Here is a 17,734-nt window from a genome sequence, read left to right as displayed (position 1 = left end):
AAGAGCACAAGTAGGCAGAGAGGCAGGCAGAGGGGGAGGGGGAAGCAGGCTCCCTGTGGGCTGGATCCCAGGACCCTGGGACCATGACCTGAGCCGAAGGCAGAGGCTTAACCAACTGAGCCACCCAGACGCCCCAGCTCTGTCATGATTCTTCCTTCTCAGCGGAAGCAGTGGGATTTCTACCCTGTGACTCTTGTTTTCAATCCAGAGACACTGAGGTCTCCATATTTCTCCCAAGAGAAAAATGGTCCACCTGCACTGGGGAAGGAGAACATGGAAGATCTGCAAATGCATTTATTTATTTAAAAATTAGGAGAAGTTTATTTATCGGTGTAAAAATAAGGTGAAAGAAGACTGGGATATGGCAGAAGGAACCAACGAAAGGAACTGAAACCTTCCTCTTCTCTGGATGGGCTTGTAGGCAGCAGCTACAGGGGACCAGTGACCTGTTCTACAAGGGAACCAGTCCTGTGCAGTCCCTACCTGCTCCAAAGGTTGGAGGAGCCTGCCTTGACGGAGAAGTTTGAAGCATTAGTATAAAGCCTGACATTATGAAGAGTGAAGTCTCTAACGAGTCAGCGTCTTGGTCTCCTGTCATGGAGACCTAAAAGAATTCTGGAAAGAGAAGGACCACCTAATCCTGGAATTCCTAAAACAGAAAGTCCCCTACCCCTGTTGTCACTGTTATAGTTTCCTTATTATGTGCTTCACAGTACAAGACACATTCCTCTTTTTAGTTTTCTTTCTTTCTTTCTTTCTTTTTTAAAGTAAGCTCCATGCCCAGTGTGGAGCTCAGTGTAGGGTTTGAACTCACTACCCTGAGATCAAGACCTGAGCTGAGATCAAGAGTCTGATGCTTAACTGACTGAGACACCCAGGCGCCCCTGCTTTTTAATTATTATTTACTCTTTTCCCAATTGTGTATGTGGTAAAATACACTCAACATAAAATTTACCATCTTAACCATTATTTTTAAGATTTTATTTTTTTAAATTTATTTGACAGACAGAGATCACAAGTAGGCAGAGAGAGAGAGGGGGAGGAAGCAGGCTCCCTGCTGAGCAGACAGCCCTATGTGGGGCTCGATCCCAGGGATCATGACCTGAGCCGAAGGCGGAGCCACCCAGGCGCCCCACCATCTTAACCATTTTTAAGTGGAATGTATATACATTTCTTGTTTACCTACTTGAGGTCCAGAAGAAATGGTCTGGAATCAACCCAGCCACGACCCAGTGTATAAGAGAGCAGAGTCAAGGTTGATTGATTCCAAGGGTTTTGCTCTGAGCAAATGAATGACTTGCAACAGGTATGACTAGAGAGGAGAAAGAGAAGGTGTGTGTGTGTGTGTGTGTGTGTGTGTGTGTCTGAGACAGGGGAATATTATATATCTGCTACTGTGTGACGAATTATCCTCAAAATTAGTGGCTCAATAAAACAAACATTTGCTTTCTCAGTTTCTGTGGGTTAGGAATTCAAGACTGGAGTGGTTGAGTTGCCCCGCCATTAACTGGCTGTGATCCAGGGCAAGTTACTTAGCTTCTCCGGGCAGTTCCTTTCAGAAAATGGAGATGAAAGTCCCACCTACTTTCTACAGTGTGATTCTCAAACTAACTGCAGGGAATCACCTGGGATCCACTCCTAGTTTCTTTTTTTTTTTTTTAAAGATTTTATTTATCCATTTGACAGAGAGAGATCACAAGTAGTTAGAGAGGCAGGCAGAGAGAGAGAGGAGGAAGCAGGCTCCCTGCCGAGCAGAGAGCCCGATGCGGGACTCGATCCCAGAACGCTGGGATCATGACCTGAGCCGAAGGCAGCGGCTTAACCCACTGAGCCACCCAGGCGCCCCCCACTCCTAGTTTCTGATTCAGCAGGTCTGTGATGGGGCCAATACGCATTTTTAACCAGGTACCCAGGTGATGATGAGATTGCTAGTTGGGGACACTTTGAAAGCCACTGTTCTAGGAGGTTCATGCTGTTCCAGGAGTCTCATGGGAAACTCTCGGCTCAGTTCCTAGGTCAAGGGAAGCGAATGCTGCTATTACTGTTTCTGCCCCGCAGAGTCACCTCCAGGAGCCCTGTCCACAAGACACGACTACTCAGTCCGCGGGAGCAGACCCCACCTCCCAGTTCAGACTGCAACCCCCAGCACCGGTGGGCGGGGCGGCCAGAGCGAGAACTCGAGCGAGGGGTGGTGCCAAGCGTGCGCATTGGTGCGCCTGCGTGCGCAAGGAGAGGGGGCGTGGCTCAAACTCCTGGCCGGAAGCAGGAGGCCGCCGGGGCGGGCCGGCTGGCGTCCCCTTTCCGGCTGGTCCCCATGGAGGCGCTGGGGAAGCTCAAGCAGTTCGATGCCTACCCCAAGACTCTGGAGGACTTCCGGGTTAAGACCTGCGGGGGCGCCACGGGTAGGCCGCTACGGGGCCGGGGTCGCGGGGACATGGGTGTCCGAGAGCTTGGCCTGGGCGCCTGGACCCGGCCGGGCCTATGGGGGGCTTGAGAGAATGGAGCAGAGGCCCTTCTGACCCTGGCTCCCTTCCCCGCAGTGACCATTGTCAGTGGCCTCCTCATGCTGCTACTGTTTCTGTCCGAGCTGCAGTATTACCTCACCACTGAGGTAAGGGGCGGGCCTAGTACGTGGGCGGGGCTCGGCATTCTAGGGATGGGAGTGGGGAAGGAGAGGCGTAGGGCCAAGTCTTACTGAGGTAGTGCTGCTCCAGGTGCATCCTGAACTCTATGTGGACAAGTCACGGGGAGATAAACTGAAGATCAACATCGACGTGTTTTTTCCGCATATGCCTTGTGCCTGTGAGTACCCATCAGGGCTGGGAGTTGCAAGTTCTCAGGTGGGCTTCCAGATTCACACCTCCAGCCTTAGGTTCTGGATCGGATTCCAGGACAGCCCCTTTCCCCTAATCCACTGCTGCCCCCAGACAGTCCCAGCATCCTCTTATCCTCCAAAACCCAGATTCTCCCCTTGCCCTAGGTTCCCAGTACCTTACCCTGACTTCCTGCTTCCAGATCTGAGCATCGATGCCATGGATGTGGCTGGGGAGCAGCAGCTGGATGTGGAGCACAACCTGTTTAAGCAACGGCTAGATAAGGATGGCATCCCCGTGAGCTCAGAGGCCGAGCGTCATGGTAACTGTGGGGAGGAGGCCAGATCTCAGATCCCAGAGCTGGACATGCCCAAGCCCTTCCTTCTGGCAAGTGGGATGTGGCTGGCCAAATGACAAATGAAGCAGCTAAGACCCAGAGAAGTCAAGTGGCTTGCTTAGGGTCCCCCTGTTATTAAGAATCAGAGTGGCCTGAAATCCAGGCTTAGTAGAGTACTCTAGTTGGCTATCATTCTCAGAGGTCTCCAATCCCTGCCTATCACAGGTGAGTAACAGAAGTTTCAGGATGGGTCTTATGTGCTGTTACCTTGGCAGAACTCCTCTAGGTGGACCCACATTTCTCTGGGCATTCGCTTCCCCATCCCGATAGCTGAATTCAGCCTTTAGTGTTCTTCCCCTTTGGAAGGCACTTCCAAGGGTGGCTCAAGGTTAAGAGTTTACATTCTAGAGTTAGATTGCCTGAATGTAATTCAGACAAATGTAATTTTGTCTCTTGCAGTCTATGATCTCACCTATAAAGCCATGATAAACACTAGTACCAACCACATGGAATTATACAATCAAATGAAGTCATATGTGTGTGATGCCTGGTACAGTGTAGGCTGTTCACCCTAACTTCCTTTCCTGTCCCTAGGTGGCCTCCCAGGGCCTACATTAATTCAGTTTCCCAACATAGCAAAACCCTCCTCAAAGCTATGGTTTCTCACACCTTAGGGATTGCTGTGTTCTGAGCTTTATCAGTTGTTTATTCAACAGATTTATGTTGAAAACCTGTAAAACCAAGGAATTTGCTGTAGCATTGGAAATAGGGTATAAGAAAGCAGGGTCGAGGTTGATTCCAAGGGTTTTGCTGTGAGCAAATGAATGACTTGCAATAGGCATGACCAGAGAGGAGAAAGAGGATGTGTGTGTGTGTGTGTGTGTGAGAGAGAGAGAGACGGGGAATATTATTTATCTCCTGCCGTGTAACAAATTATCCTCAAAATTAGTGGCTTAATGGAACAAACATTGCTTCTGTTTGGTTTCTGTGGGTTGGGAATTCAAGACTGTTGTGGTTGGGTGGTTCTGGCTTAGGGTCTCTCGGAGATTACAGTCTAGCTGTTGGCTGAGGCTGTAGTCATCCGAAGGCTTGACTGGGGCTGGAGGGTCTGCTCCTAAGAGCTCAAGTGTATGGCTGTTGGCAAGATACCTCAGTGCCTTTAAGCACACGGGCCTCTCAATAGAGCTGCTTCAGTGTCCTCACAGCATGGCATCTGGCTTCTCCCTGTGCATGTGATCTGGGAAACCACAAGGTAGAAACTGCAGCTTCTTTTATGACCTAGCCTCAGAAGTTGGACACCATCGTTTCTGCAATATATAAGTGGTCACACAGATCAGCCCTATTCATTACGGGAGGTGGGACTACATAAGGATGTGAATACCAGGAAGTGGTGATCACTGGGGACTTCTTGGGGATTGGTCTCACAAGGAAGGATGAGGATTGGGGGGTAGATTTCAGGTTTGAGGCATGTTAAATTTGGGGCGCCCATTTTATACCTTATGATGTTAAGGAGGCAGTTAGACTACCAGTCTAGATGTTAGAGAAGGGCTGGGGAATAAATGTAGGAGTTATCGGCATGCAGATGGCATTAAAGCCATTGGACTAAAGGAGAAGACCTAAGGAGTAAAAATGTTAGTAGAGTAGAGGTCTAGGGACTGTACCCTCAGCCCCTCCAATATTTAGAAGTCAGGAAAAGAGGATCCAGGAAGGAAGATTGAGAGCCATTAAGGTAGAAGAGAAACATGAGATGTTGCAAAAGCCAAATGGAGGCAGAGTCTTTCAAGAAGAGAGAGTGAGCATCTGTCAGAAGCCATTGATAGTCCTGTAAAATCAGTAAGAATTGACCATTGCAGTTGACAACATGGAGGCCCCTGGAGACTTTACAAAGAACAGTTTCGATACTGTTGAGGATGAAAATCTGATGAAAGAACAGAAAAGGAAAGAGAGGCATTGAGTAAAAATAACGCTTTCAGGGGCACCTGGGTGGCTCAGTGCATTAAGCCTCTGCCTTCCGCTCAGGTCATGATCCCAGGGTCCTGGGATCCAGCCCCTCATCGGGTTCTCTGCTCAGCAGGGAGCCTGCTTCTCTCTCTCTGCCTGCCTGTCTGCCTGCTTGTGATCTCTCTCTCTCTCTCTCTCTGTCAAATAAATAAGATCTTAAAAAAAAAAAAAACACAAAACCACTTTCAGGTATTTTGCCATAAGAGAGAGCAGAGAAGGCAGGGTAGGGGCTGACAGAGAATGCAGGTGGCCTGGTGGATTTGGTGGGGAGATCAAGTGGGCTCTGTTGCTTCTCTGTTCGTTGGGGAAATTGAAAGTGACGTCATGGGGCACCTGGGTGTCTCAGTCATTAGGCATCTGCCTTCAGCTCAGGTCATGATCCCGGGGTCCTGGGATCGAGCCCCACTCAGGCTCCCTGCTTGACGGGAAGCCTGCTTCTCCCTCTCCCACTCCCTCTGCTTGTGTTCCCTTTCTCTCTGTCAAATAAATAAAATCTTTTTAAAAAAAGATAGAATCGAAGTATAACATCATGGGGCCACCTGGGTGGCTCCATCGATTAAGCGTCCAACTCTTGATCCCAGCTCAGGCCTTTATCTCAGGGTCATGGGTTCAGGCTCCACATTGGGCTCCATGCTAGGCATGGAGCCCACTTAAAAAAAAAAAAAAAGAAAGAAAAAATAACATTTATAAACTTAAGGTGTATCGTGTGATGATTGGGTTACACAGGTGTTATGAAATGATTACCACAGTATGGTTAGCTAGCATATCCATCACTTCACATGGTTACGTTTTGTGTGTGTGGTAAGAACCAATATTGAAGATCTGCTCTCTTAGCAACTTGCAAGTATACAGTACGGTGTTGTTAACTACAGTCTATCCTATACATCAGATCCCACAACTTACTCATCTTATAACTGGGAGTCTGTGCCCCCTGATCCACAGCTCCCTGTTTCCCCCACCTCCCAGCCCCTGGCAACCACCATTCTAGTGTCTGTTTTTATGAAACAGGCTTTTTTAGGTGCTACATGTAAATGAGATCTTGAAGTTGTCTTTCTCTGTCTGACTTATTTTACTCAGCATAATGTCCTCAACCTTTATCCATGTTGTTACAGATAAAGGACTTCCTTCTTTTTAGTGGCTGAATGATACTCCACTATGTATATATGCACCACATTTTCTTTATCCGTTCATCTGTTGACGAACACTTAAGATTGTTTCCATGTCTTGGCTGTTGTAAATAATGCTGCAAAGAACATGGGACTGCAGATACTGATATGTGATATGATTTGGGGGTTTTTTGGATATATACCCAGCAGTGGGATTGCTAGAACATATGGTAGTTCTCTTTTTAATTTTTCAAGGAACTTCTGTACTGTTTTCCATAGTGGCTGCACCAATTTACATTCCCACCAACAGTGCACGAGCATTCCCTTTTCCCCACATCTTGGTCAATACTAGTTATTTGTTTTTTGTTGTTGCTTTATTTTTAAAGAGGGTTTTTTTTTTTTAGATTTTATTTATTTATTTGACAGAGAGAGAAAGAGCACAAGTAGGCAGAGAGGCAGGCAGAGAGAGGGGGAAGCAGGCTCCCTGCCGAGCAGAGAGCCCAGTGTGGGGCTCAATCCCAGGACCCTGGGATCATGACCTGAGCCAAAGGCAGAGGCTTAACCCACTGAGCCACCCAGGCACCCCGGTTTTTTTTTTTTTTTTAAGTAGGCTCCACTCCTAATGTGGGGATCAAATTCACAACCCCAGGACGAAGAGTTGCATCTATACTGAGTCAGCCAGGTGCCCCCATACTAGTTATTTCTTGTTTGTTTTTTAAAGATTTTATTTATTTGAGAGAGAATGAAAGAGAGCACAAGAGGGGGGAGGGTTAGAGGGAGAAGCAGACTCCCTGCCGAGCAGGGAGCCCCCGTGGTACTAGATCCCAGGACTCCAGGATCACAACCCCAAGCCGAAGGCAGTCACCCAACCAACTGAGCCACCGGGTGTCATGTTTGTATTTATGAATGATAACAGCCATTCTAGCAGGTGTGAGGTGATCTTGTAGGGTTTTGACTTGCATTTCCCTGATGATTAATGCTGTGGAGCTCTTTTCCATTTACCTGTTGGCCATTGTATGTGTTCTTTTGAAAAATGTGTGTTCAGGTCCTTTGTCCATTTTTATTAATTAGATCCTTTGATGTTCGTTTGTTTTGCTGTTGAGTTGTATGAGTTCCTTATGTATTTTGGATAGTAACCCCTTATCAGATATATCATTTGTGAGTATTTTCTTGTATTCCATAGGTTGCCCTGTCGTTTTGTTCATCGTTTCTTTTGCAGTGCAGAAGCTTTTTATTGCGGTGTTGTCCCACTTGTTTATTTTTGCTTTTGTTGCCTATACGTTTGATGTCATAACCAAAAAATAATTACCAAGACCAATGTCAGGGAGCTCTTTCCTTATTTTCTTTCAGAAGTTTTACACTATCAGTCTTACATTTAAGTCTTTAATCATTTCAAGTTAATTTTTGTGAGTTGTATAAGATAGGGGTCCAGTTTCGTTTTTTGCATATAAACATCCAGTTTTCCCAGCAGCATTTATTGAAGACAGTCCGTTCCCCATTTGGACCATGGAATTTATTTATTTATTTTTTTAAAGATTTTATTTATTTATTTGAGAGAGAGACAGTGAGAGAGAGCATGAGCTAGGAGAAGGTCAGAGGGAGAAGCAGACTCCCCATGGAGCTGGGAGCCCGATGCGGGACTCGATCCCGGGACTCCGGGATCATGACCTGAGCCGAAGGCAGTCGTCCAACCAACTGAGCCACCCAGGCGTCCCTGGACCATGGAATTTAAATGAAGAGGGAAGCGAGGGCGTGAGGGGGTGATAGTGTCATTGTTGTCAAAGAATTGGTGGTTTCTGGGTACCAAAGGTAGGGAGCTGGGAACATAAGGATAAGGAGTCAGAGATTGGGATACTTGAAACTGAATTGTGGAAGGTTTGCGATCATGGGAAATAACAGGGTCTAGGTGTGCGTGTGGGAATGAGGCTCAGATGGGAGGACAAAATACGACTTGGGAAGGCAGGAGGTTGCGTTACTGAATATTGGAGTCTGCGGTTAGGAGGAGGTAGTTAAGAGTCAGGGAGTTGGGCGCGGAGAGAAAGGTCTGAGGTGTAGCACCAAGGTGAGGTGGTTAAAGGCACACGCCTGGAAACTAGGGCTGAATCTGCCACTTAACTGTGTCACCCTAGGCAGAGCCACTTCTCATCTCTGAGTTTCCGCATCTTTGCAAGTACGATGTGGGTAATAATCATCCCAACCTTCCTCGGATCCATGTGCGGTGAAAGACATTCTGCGCACAGTGACCTGTAGTCAGCTAACACTTAGTATTTGCTGTTACTGTTTCATTACTTGTACTTTTATTTCGAGAAATAATACATGTGCCGAAGTGCTTAGTGCCGGACACATGGTGTGCACCATATAAATATTGGCTTTTTTTTTTTTTTTGAAGATTTTATTTATTCATTTGAGAGACCGCAAGAGAGGGGGAGGGGCAGAGGGAGAGGGACAAGCAGACTCCCGGCCGAGCAGGGAGCCTGATGGGGATCACGACCTGAGCCAAAGGCAGGCACTTAACCAAATGAGCCACCCAGGCGCCCCAGTATTAGCTATATTGTAGCTTTTATTATGCCCAGGCCACAGACCAAAGGGGTCTGTGCAGGGTCAGGGGTGCAGTTTTCACTCTGTCTGCTCCCAGCTGATGCCCCTGCCTCTGTCCTCCCCTTAGAGCTCGGGAAAGTCGAGGTAAAGGTGTTTGACCCTGACTCCCTGGACCCTGATCGCTGTGAGAGCTGCTATGGTGCCGAAACAGAAGACATCAAGTGAGCTGGACCCTGGGGGCCGGGGTGGGGGGCTCCCGCAAGGCACCAGGTCTCAGCCATCCTCCTTCTGTGGTGGGCTTCACGGCAGGTGGGGGAAGTTGGACCGGGAGTTGGGTGGGGATGGGATGTGTGCCTCAGTCACTGCTCCTGGGGCAAGTAACTGGGGCTCTATGGCCAGGCCCTGCGTGGGGCCGGAGGTGGGTGGAGGCTGAAGTGGTCCCCGCTCTAGTTCAGAGTCCAGCCGCCTGGTTCCACCCTTGGGTCCTTGGGCAGAGCCACATAACCTCTCTGGGGAAGGGGGGTGATGAGAACACGTCTCCCAGAACAGTCACATTGGGGTTAGGGTATCCTGTATGTAAAGAGCTGGGATTGCGGGCCCAGTCCAGGTAATGAGGCCCGTGATAGGTAGCCACTGCTGTTCTGTTCCTCGGGCCCTGGCCCCCAAGAAGCTGATTCAGCAGGTCTAGGGTAGGGCCTGGGAGTGTGTATTTAATATTTTTTTCCCATTGTGGTACAATATGTATGACTTTTAAAACTTAGCATTTTAACATTTTCACGTGTTGGATTCATTGGCATTAACTCCATTCAAGTGTTGGGCAGCTGTCACTGCTCTCTGTCCTAAAACATTTCAGAATTCCCAACAGAATGGGAATATGCATTTTTTTTAAAGATTTTATTTATTTATTTGACAGAGAGAGATTACAAGTAGGCAGAGAGGCAGGCAGAGAGAGAGAGGAGGAAGCAGGCTCCCCGCTGAGGAGAGAGCCCGATGCGGGACTTGATCCCAGGACCCCGAGATCATGACCTGAGCCGAAGGCAGCGGTTTAACCCACTGAGCCACCCAGGCGCCCGGGAATATGCATTTTTAACAGTCCTGCTGCCTCTGAGCAAACGTGGTTTGAGAACATTTGGTGGCCGGGGGCGAGGCTGGCAGAGGCTTCGTCCGTGGACAGCACTGCTCTGTCTCCCGAGGTCCCGGCCCCCGGCCTGTGCCTCTGTGCGGCTCTCACCGAGTGCCCCACCCCTCCCCCCTGCCCGCAGGTGCTGCAACACCTGTGAAGATGTGCGGGAGGCCTATCGGCGTCGGGGCTGGGCCTTCAAGAACCCAGACACGATCGAGCAGTGCCGGCGAGAGGGCTTCAGCCAGAAGATGCAGGAGCAGAAGAACGAAGGCTGTCAAGTGTATGGCTTCTTAGAAGTCAACAAGGTACAGGAGGCACTGAGGTGGGAAAGGGCCAGCTGAGCTGTGGGTTGGCCTCGCTCCGAGGTGAACCGAGGGCCCTCTCAGGCCCTCAGGACCAGAGGAAGGGAGGAGAAGGCTGCACAATGAGTGGGAATATCCCCTACAGGTGGCCGGAAACTTCCACTTTGCTCCCGGGAAGAGCTTCCAGCAGTCTCATGTGCATGGTGAGTGCACCTGCCTTCGCTGGGGGGTTTTAGACCCCGGATGCCCTAGTGGGTTTGAGTGCCCCTGCGCCTGCCCGATGCTGTGTGTCCTCGGCCCAGGGGAGACCCTCATCGCGGGGCAGCAGTTTGGTACACAGTTCAGAGCACTGGGTTCAGTTCAGGCTGGGGACCCAGACTGTCTGGGTTCAGAGTTCAGTTTCAGACCTTACTGGCTATGCGAAACTTAGAGGAAGTTCCTTCACCTTTTTGAGCTCATTTCCTACTTTATAAAATGGAGAGGCTGGTCCTTCTCTCCTAGGGTGCTTATGCGGGTGAAGGCTGCGGCCCAGAGCCCGGCTGGGGGGCACTTGTCTCACAGTAGTTCTCAGGATCAGGTGTGCTGTGTGGGGTCAGAGGGCAGGGCTCGAACACAGGGTCAGCCCCTCCCAAGTTAGGTCAGATTTGGGGACTAGGGAGCCCCATTCAATTTCTTCTCTAAAATGGGGCTGCAGATACTAGTCCCCCCACACACACAGGTTGTTCACACAGATGAATAAGTGGGATTTCTGTTCCTTCCCGGGTTGCTCCGTGCACACACTAGGGATGCGGTAGTCACCGCGTGCCCCCTTCTAGTCTGGGTGCTCACAGCGCAGCTCCGAACGGAACACAGTCCTTGTGCTCAGTGTGTAGTAAAGAAACAGACCACAAACGTTACTGTTGAGTACTGTGAGCCCAAGAAAGGCAGGATCGAGATGACGGAGGCGAGGGGCTCTGGCGAGAGGGTGCATATCTGCCATTGGTGTCGGGCGGGCAGGGAAGGACTGATGGGGAGGCATTTGAGTAAAGACCTGAAGAAGGTGAAGGAGCTAGCCCTAGGGTGTCCGGGCAGAGGTGTCTGAAGCAGAGAGAAGAGCAAATGCAAATCTCTGAGCTGAGAACGGGCTTGGTGAGTTGGAGGCGCAGTAAGAAAGCGGGGGATTGGCACGCAGCGAGCAGGGCAGTGTGGCTAGGGGTAAGGTGAGCCTGGTGAGAGGGCCACAGCCTGCAGGGTTTGGGAGGGCACCACAGGGACAAGGGCCCTTACTCTCCGTGAGACATACAGCCATCGTTGGGCTCTGAGGAGGTGATGCGTGCTGTGACTTGACTCGGCAGAGGTAGGCAGCACTCTGCGCCGTGGACAAGACTGGGGGCAGGACAGAACCAGAGAGGCCGGTAGGAGGCCATGGCTGTGATCCATCCGGGCACAGGATGATGGGGGCCGGGCCAGAGTCGGGGAGGGACCAGCCGGGCTGGCTGATGTTGGAGGGTGAGGCCGAGAGGCGTGGCTGATGGATGGCGGTGGTGGCGCGGGAAGGGATGGGGTCGAAGATGACTCCGAAGTTCTGTGCCTGAGGAGCGAGAAGGATGAAGTTGTTTAGGGAGAGGGGAAGCTTCAGAAGAACGTGTTTAGATGGCTGGACAAATCAAGCAGGAATTCGGTGACTGATGTGTTCAGACTGGTGGGCTCCGGGTGTTCTTTTACACAGTCCGGATGCTGGTAAGCAGCTGGCTGGATCTGGAGGTCAGGGGAGAGGTCTGGCCCCGAGACACTTAGGTGGCCGTCCTCGGGTATGTGAAACAATGGGACAGGATGAGGTCGCCGTGGAGGTGAGGGTAGGCCGTGAGGAGGAGAGCTCCAAAGACAGAGCGTGGCGCCTCCCCTGTCAGAGGACACGGGCATTGGGAGGAAGCAGCCGCTGGACCGGTAAGGAGCGCTGGTCAGACGGGAAGGCCAGCGGAGAGGGGGTGTCCCGAAAGCCTGGGGAAGGAGGCGTTTCCAAACCCAGACCCGATGTTTCTGCACGTCGACTGAGAGTTGCCCACTGGCTGTATGACCTGGCGGTGGTCACTGTGACATTGGCCGCAGTTTTCTTGGAGTGATAGGGAGTACCCCTGTGTGGCTCAGGAAGGAAAGGGAGAGGGGTTGCGGCCTGTGAGAAAGCACCACTCTTCTGTGGAGCACCACTCTTCTGTGGAGCTTGCTCGAAAGGGAAGAGGTGGGCTGGACCTGGAGGCAAGGGCTAGACGCGAGGGGGCTGGTGGACAAGCTGTGCGAGGCAGCAGTGGGTGACGTGCGGTGGGAACAGTCCGCCGCGCCGCAGAGCCGGCCAGTCCTGCTCCAGGATGGGCAGGACCGTCACCAGCGTGACGTCCTCGAGAGGGAAAAAGAAGACAGAACCGAGTGCCCTAGAAGTGTAGAAAGCGCAAACATGGCGGCGGGAGGAAAGGCTGACCACTTCGGGACAGGTAGGATGACAGCTGGTGACCAGGAGATCATCGGGAAGGGTGACAGGGTTGTGGAGGAGAGAATGGTGGCCAGACTCGAGAGCCGAGAGCCGTTGAGAGGCGCGAAGGGCCGGCCTGCGCTTCTGTGTGGATCTCGAAGGGACTAAGACAAGTAGGGAGAGTCAGTGTACTCTGCCACAAGCTGCAAAGCTGGGGACTTTTAGGGCAGCTCGAGGGACCATGATCTGGAATGGCTTTAAGAAGCAAGGCCTCACTTTGGGCTACGGAGGAGGCTAAGCGTGGGGAAGAGTCGTCACCCCTGAGGGGGCTGCAGGGAAAGGACTGTCAAGAGAGAGCCAGGCTGCGGTTGGAGCGCGACAATGAATTGAACGCATAGAGGCTGAAGAAGTAGGGGTTTCCCTGATGAGTAATGGGGCCCCCTGGGAGGGTTGGGAGTCGGGATTGTATCGGGGGATGTACAGAGCTGCAGTGTGACGGGCGTCCGGGGGTGAGCGATGAGCTGGCGGTCCTGAGTGCCCAGGGACTGCGGTGAGCAGGAGGAACGGGCCTCCTGGAGGCAGCGCCGCGGCTGGTGTGGAAGGCGGTGTGCAGGGATGAGGCTGAATGCTGGGGCGAGAGGTGGGTCCAGAGCCCCCTCTTCTGGAGGGGTCAGGGGAAGGGTAGTCTCACAGCAACGCTGGGAGACGGTCAGGGTCGCGCTGCTGGCCCGGGCTCTGGAGGCGCGCAGTGGGAGGTCCGCTCTGCTGCTCCACGTGGGCTGCAGCCCGAGTCAGGGAGCCCAGAGCAGAGGTGCTCTGTCTCCCGGGAGGGTGTTCAGAACACGAGGCTACAGTTGCCTGAGGCCACAGGTCGGGCTGAATGGAAGGTCTGGGAGCTAGTTTCTGACATCTTTGTTGCTTTATGGGGGGATGATTATGAAGTTTACCTTGTGCTTTTCCATCTTAGATCCTACCTGGTCCTCAGGACAGCTCTTTGTAGAGATCACTGAGCCTCAGAGACGGCAAGTTGCTTGCCCAAGGTCACACAGCTAAGAAAGTGGCTTATTGGGCTCTAAATCTTTTATTCTTCCTAGGACACCGTACTTCTGCCCCCAAGAGCCCTTGCATTCCTCCCTGACCAGGGAAGAGTTCCCCTGGGGATGAGACCAGGAGGAGCCTTGTTAGCAGGGTCCAGACCCTGCTGCTGAGCCAGAATATTCCAGCCTTCCTTTCTACCATGTGTCTTGCTCCATAGTTCTCGTTGTGAAGCTCTCAATCTCTTTTCTCTTCCTCCCGTCTCTCTCCTGCCCTCCCCCGTGCTGCAGTCCATGCTGTGGAGAGTAAGTGGCCCTGCCCCTCAGGGAGGCCAAGCCCCCGCTTCTGGGGCAGCCTACCCTCTCAGGACGGGAGGAGGTTCGGACGGGCCTGGGATGGGGGTCTTACTTTTCAGGTAGGGTTCCTTGAAGTAGGAGAGATCAGGAAGGGCAGGAAGCACTGGTTCTGGAATAGACGGTACAGGGTACCCATAGTGTTTCCTTTGGGGGCTCTGAGGGTGGGGGTCAGGGGGTTGGGGAAAGTGCTTGGACAGCCTTCTCAGGGCCCACCTCACCTTGGGGCTCAGCAGTTGGCCCTCAGCTGTACTTAGTGAGAGACCAGAGTCAGCGGGGCTTGTCTCCAGAGGTGCAAGCAGGGACTTGGTGGGAGTGGAAACCTGGGAGACGGCCATAGAGGGCTCCCTGTATGTGTCGGGGGGAAATGGGGTCTGTGTTCTTAAGGTCCGAGGAGGGCCTGGACTCATACACGGGCCCAAGGGGGGCCTGACAGGCGGCCCTCCAGCAGGGCCGGGCTGGGGGGTGGAGGGTCAGAGGAGCTAGGCAGTCACACTCCAAGAGGGGTGTGGAGGCCTGAGCAAGGACGCTGAGGGAGCCAGGAGGCCAGTGCTACCCCATCTGGTGACCCCTTCTCCCTTCTCTCCTAGTCCATGACTTGCAGAGCTTCGGCCTCGACAACGTACGTACCACCAGAATCCATGCGGGGTGGTTGGGCATGGGGGATGGCTGCTGCCTTCTTGTCTCTGCAGGGATGTCCTGGGATGGGGGAATAGAGAAAAATACGCCATATTCTGCCGTGCCTGGCAGTCTGAGGGCAGAGAACTGAGGTCTGCACAGGCCAGAGATGGGCAGGGCTGGGCAAGAGCGTCCTGGGCAAAGGGATCCTCTGGCAAAGTCAGGAGGGAGTGGAGAACTTCTCAGAACCCGCAGAGGCGGGTGTGGAGGAGGAAGCTGGAGAGGTTGGCGCGGACCAGACTGCACAAGCCTCAGACCAAGCAGCGATCTGGTCTTCCTCCTGCAGGCGGTGGAGGTTACTGGTCCTTGAAGCGGGGTGATTATGTAATCAGATTTGCATGTTTTTAAAGACCCTTCTGATGGTTGAGGTTGATACAGATTAGAGCAGGACAGGTGTCAGAGCTGGGAAGTCTGGCCCCCTCAACCCCCAGGCTAGGCTCCCCTGGCTTGAGACTTCCAGGCAGACCAGGCACCTGCCACACCTGTCCGTGCCAGCCTTTACTGGCTTTGTGGTGGAATGCCACCAGAACCTCAAATTGGAGGCCCAGAGGCCGTGGACTCTGTGAGGAAGGAGTTCCCCAATGGGGTGTAGGGGTGCCTGTGTTGGTCACATTCTCCCAGGCAGGACATCTCCCTCCCTCCACCGTCTGCACACGTCCCCTCCCCAGACCCAGCATCCCTGTCTGCTGCTGTCCTGCGGAACCGTTGATGGGGTGAGGCCTGGTGGGGCCTTGAGTGCCAAGGCTCAGGTGCTGCTGTTGCTTTCAGATCAACATGACCCACTATATCCGGCATCTGTCATTCGGGGAGGACTACCCGGGCATTGTGAACCCCCTGGACCGCACCAATGTCACCGCACCCCAAGGTACCAGCCTGGGAGGTAGCCCTTGGCTGCCAGAGCCCTGCCCGGCACCCATGCCCAGTGCTCTGTTCCCCCTGCAGCCTCCATGATGTTCCAGTACTTCGTGAAGGTGGTACCCACAGTGTACATGAAGGTAGACGGGGAGGTGAGTCTGCAGGAGCTCAGCTGTCAGAGTCCCTCATGGTGCCAAGCACTTGAGTCCTGTTGACCTGGGAAGTGGGGTGCTGCTCTTATCCCCAGATGGTGGATGGCAGGCTGGGGGCGGGGGAGTAATATACCCTCACAGCCAGAGTGCAGGGCCCAGGCTGTCAGACTTGAAAGCGCTTTAACTTTCTACTTGCCCTCACTGCCTCCATCCATTCCTCTGGTGCTCACCGTCCCTGTGGTCTGCCCTGGGCTGGGGACTAACCCTTCCTGGGGGCCCTCCTCCCCTTTCTGCTGTGGCCTATGGGGCAGCATCTCGGCAGACAGGAAGTCAGGCCTGGCCTTGCCAGGAACTCATGGTGCAGCCTTGGCAAGTTGTTTCCCGTCCCGTGAACCCCCCACTGAGAGAATCCACCCCATGTAGCTGGGATCGGTAAACTGTGGAGAGCTGGTGACCCAGGGGAAGGCGGGGTGGTGAGGCTGAGAGTGTGTCTGGGTGGCCCCTGGGTCTTGGGTGGTCATTAGCAGCGTGGGGCCTTGTTTTCTCTCCCACACAGTCCAGGTGCCATGGACAAGGGCAGGAGCAGGTGTAGGGCTGAGCAGGTTTGAGAGCCAGGTCACAGACTTGGCCCCGGCCCAGACTCTCTTCCTGTCCCAGGTGCTGAGGACAAATCAGTTTTCTGTGACCAGGCACGAGAAGGTCGCCAACGGGCTGATGGGTGACCAGGGGCTTCCCGGAGTCTTCGTGCTATATGAGCTGTCACCCATGATGGTAAAGTTGACAGAGAAGCACAGGTGAGTGTGGCAGCAGGGAGGGGCCTGGGCCTGCGGGGTGGAGGGGTGCCTGCTGACCCCCTGCCCGTCCCTCCACCAGGTCCTTCACGCACTTCCTGACAGGCGTGTGCGCCATCATCGGGGGCATGTTCACAGGTTCGAAGCTCAAGGGCGTCTGTGTGGGACTGGGGCGTGGCGGGGGGATGTGAAGCCTGGGTTCCCTGCTGGAGTTTTACTTGGGGAAGGAGGACTACCTCAACAGCCAAGGGGAGATGCTGGCCTAGCCGGTCAGGTGACAATGCGCTGGGGTCCCGTCAAGGGCCCAGTGGGGCCAGCACCAGCCCTTGTGTCTCTCCCCAGTGGCCGGACTCATCGATTCGCTCATCTACCACTCGGCTCGAGCCATCCAGAAGAAAATTGACCTCGGGAAGACAACATAGTTGTCTCCTTCCCCCTCCGTTGTTCTGCTCTCCTGTTTCCCTTTGGCCCTGTGGTCATTCCCAGCCTCTTGCCCACCCCACCCCCACTCGGCGTCGGTCTCAGTGCAGGTTCATAAATCTGTTGGTTGTGATAGTACTGGCTGGTCTGCATGTGGTTCTTGTCTGGTTGGAGCCTAGAAACAACCCCTCATCACAGCCACTTCCCGAAGGCAGTCAGGACTGACAGATCAGGCCAAGTGCCCTCTGGGAGCCCCACGTGGATATCCCCTGACTCATGGGGCTTTAGTCACACCAGATGAATGTCCGTCCCACAGCCCTGTCCTCCGTCCCTCCTGTGCGATTGTCTTTGGGCCTTTTGGGCTCAGCTCCAAGGTAAAGATGGACCTTTCCAGTAGGAGCTTCCCGGAGCCACCACGGCCCGCAGGCTTATGACAGGCTGATCCCAGTGGTACTAGGGCCTTGGGTGCAGGCTGGGGCTTGCCACCTCTGCCGTGATAGCTGAAGCCAGGGCCTCTCTCTGCCACCCTGGGCTCATTCTCCTGAGCGGGATCCAGGCAGGTCGTGCACAGTCTCCAAGGTGGAGGCAGCACTGGAAAATGGAGGCGTGGTAGCAGTGGCCGTTCTGGAGGCGGGCTGGCTTTGGATCCCCAGCTCTGGAGCTCGCCAGGGCTTCCCATCACAGCCCACAGTACGTGTGCAGAGCCAGGGCCAGGAGCCCACTGCGCGGCAGCCCCAGGAAGCAGGGGCATTAGCACCGGGCAATTCACCTGATCGTTTCTCAG

General features: G+C 53.3%; 1 protein-coding gene across 2 annotated transcripts; it reads left to right on the top strand.

Annotated features, from left to right (window-relative positions):
* Positions 1–2,250: 2,250 nt before the first annotated feature.
* ERGIC3 (ERGIC and golgi 3) lies at positions 2,251–17,088 on the top strand. 2 transcript variants are annotated; one of them, XM_044263152.1, is made up of 14 exons: positions 2,251–2,402; positions 2,541–2,611; positions 2,715–2,802; positions 3,016–3,135; positions 8,923–9,016; positions 10,058–10,223; positions 10,366–10,423; positions 13,992–14,006; positions 14,645–14,676; positions 15,501–15,597; positions 15,675–15,739; positions 16,397–16,533; positions 16,613–16,668; positions 16,873–17,088. In XM_044263152.1, exons 1-14 carry the CDS (start codon positions 2,315–2,317, stop codon positions 16,950–16,952), a joined length of 1,167 nt encoding a protein of 388 aa, XP_044119087.1. In that variant the 5' UTR covers positions 2,251–2,314; the 3' UTR covers positions 16,953–17,088. The 2 variants fall into 2 exon arrangements, with proteins under 2 accessions (XP_044119087.1, XP_044119088.1); XM_044263153.1 differs by lacking the exon at positions 13,992–14,006 and having other exon boundaries at positions 2,253–2,402.
* Positions 17,089–17,734: the final 646 nt, after the last annotated feature.

Source organism: Neovison vison, chromosome 8, assembly GCF_020171115.1.
Source record: "Neovison vison isolate M4711 chromosome 8, ASM_NN_V1, whole genome shotgun sequence".
NCBI classification, from domain to species: Eukaryota; Metazoa; Chordata; class Mammalia; order Carnivora; family Mustelidae; genus Neogale; species Neogale vison.
The sequence above is the reverse complement of the archived record's forward strand: the minus strand, read 5'-3'. Positions and strand labels throughout refer to the sequence as shown.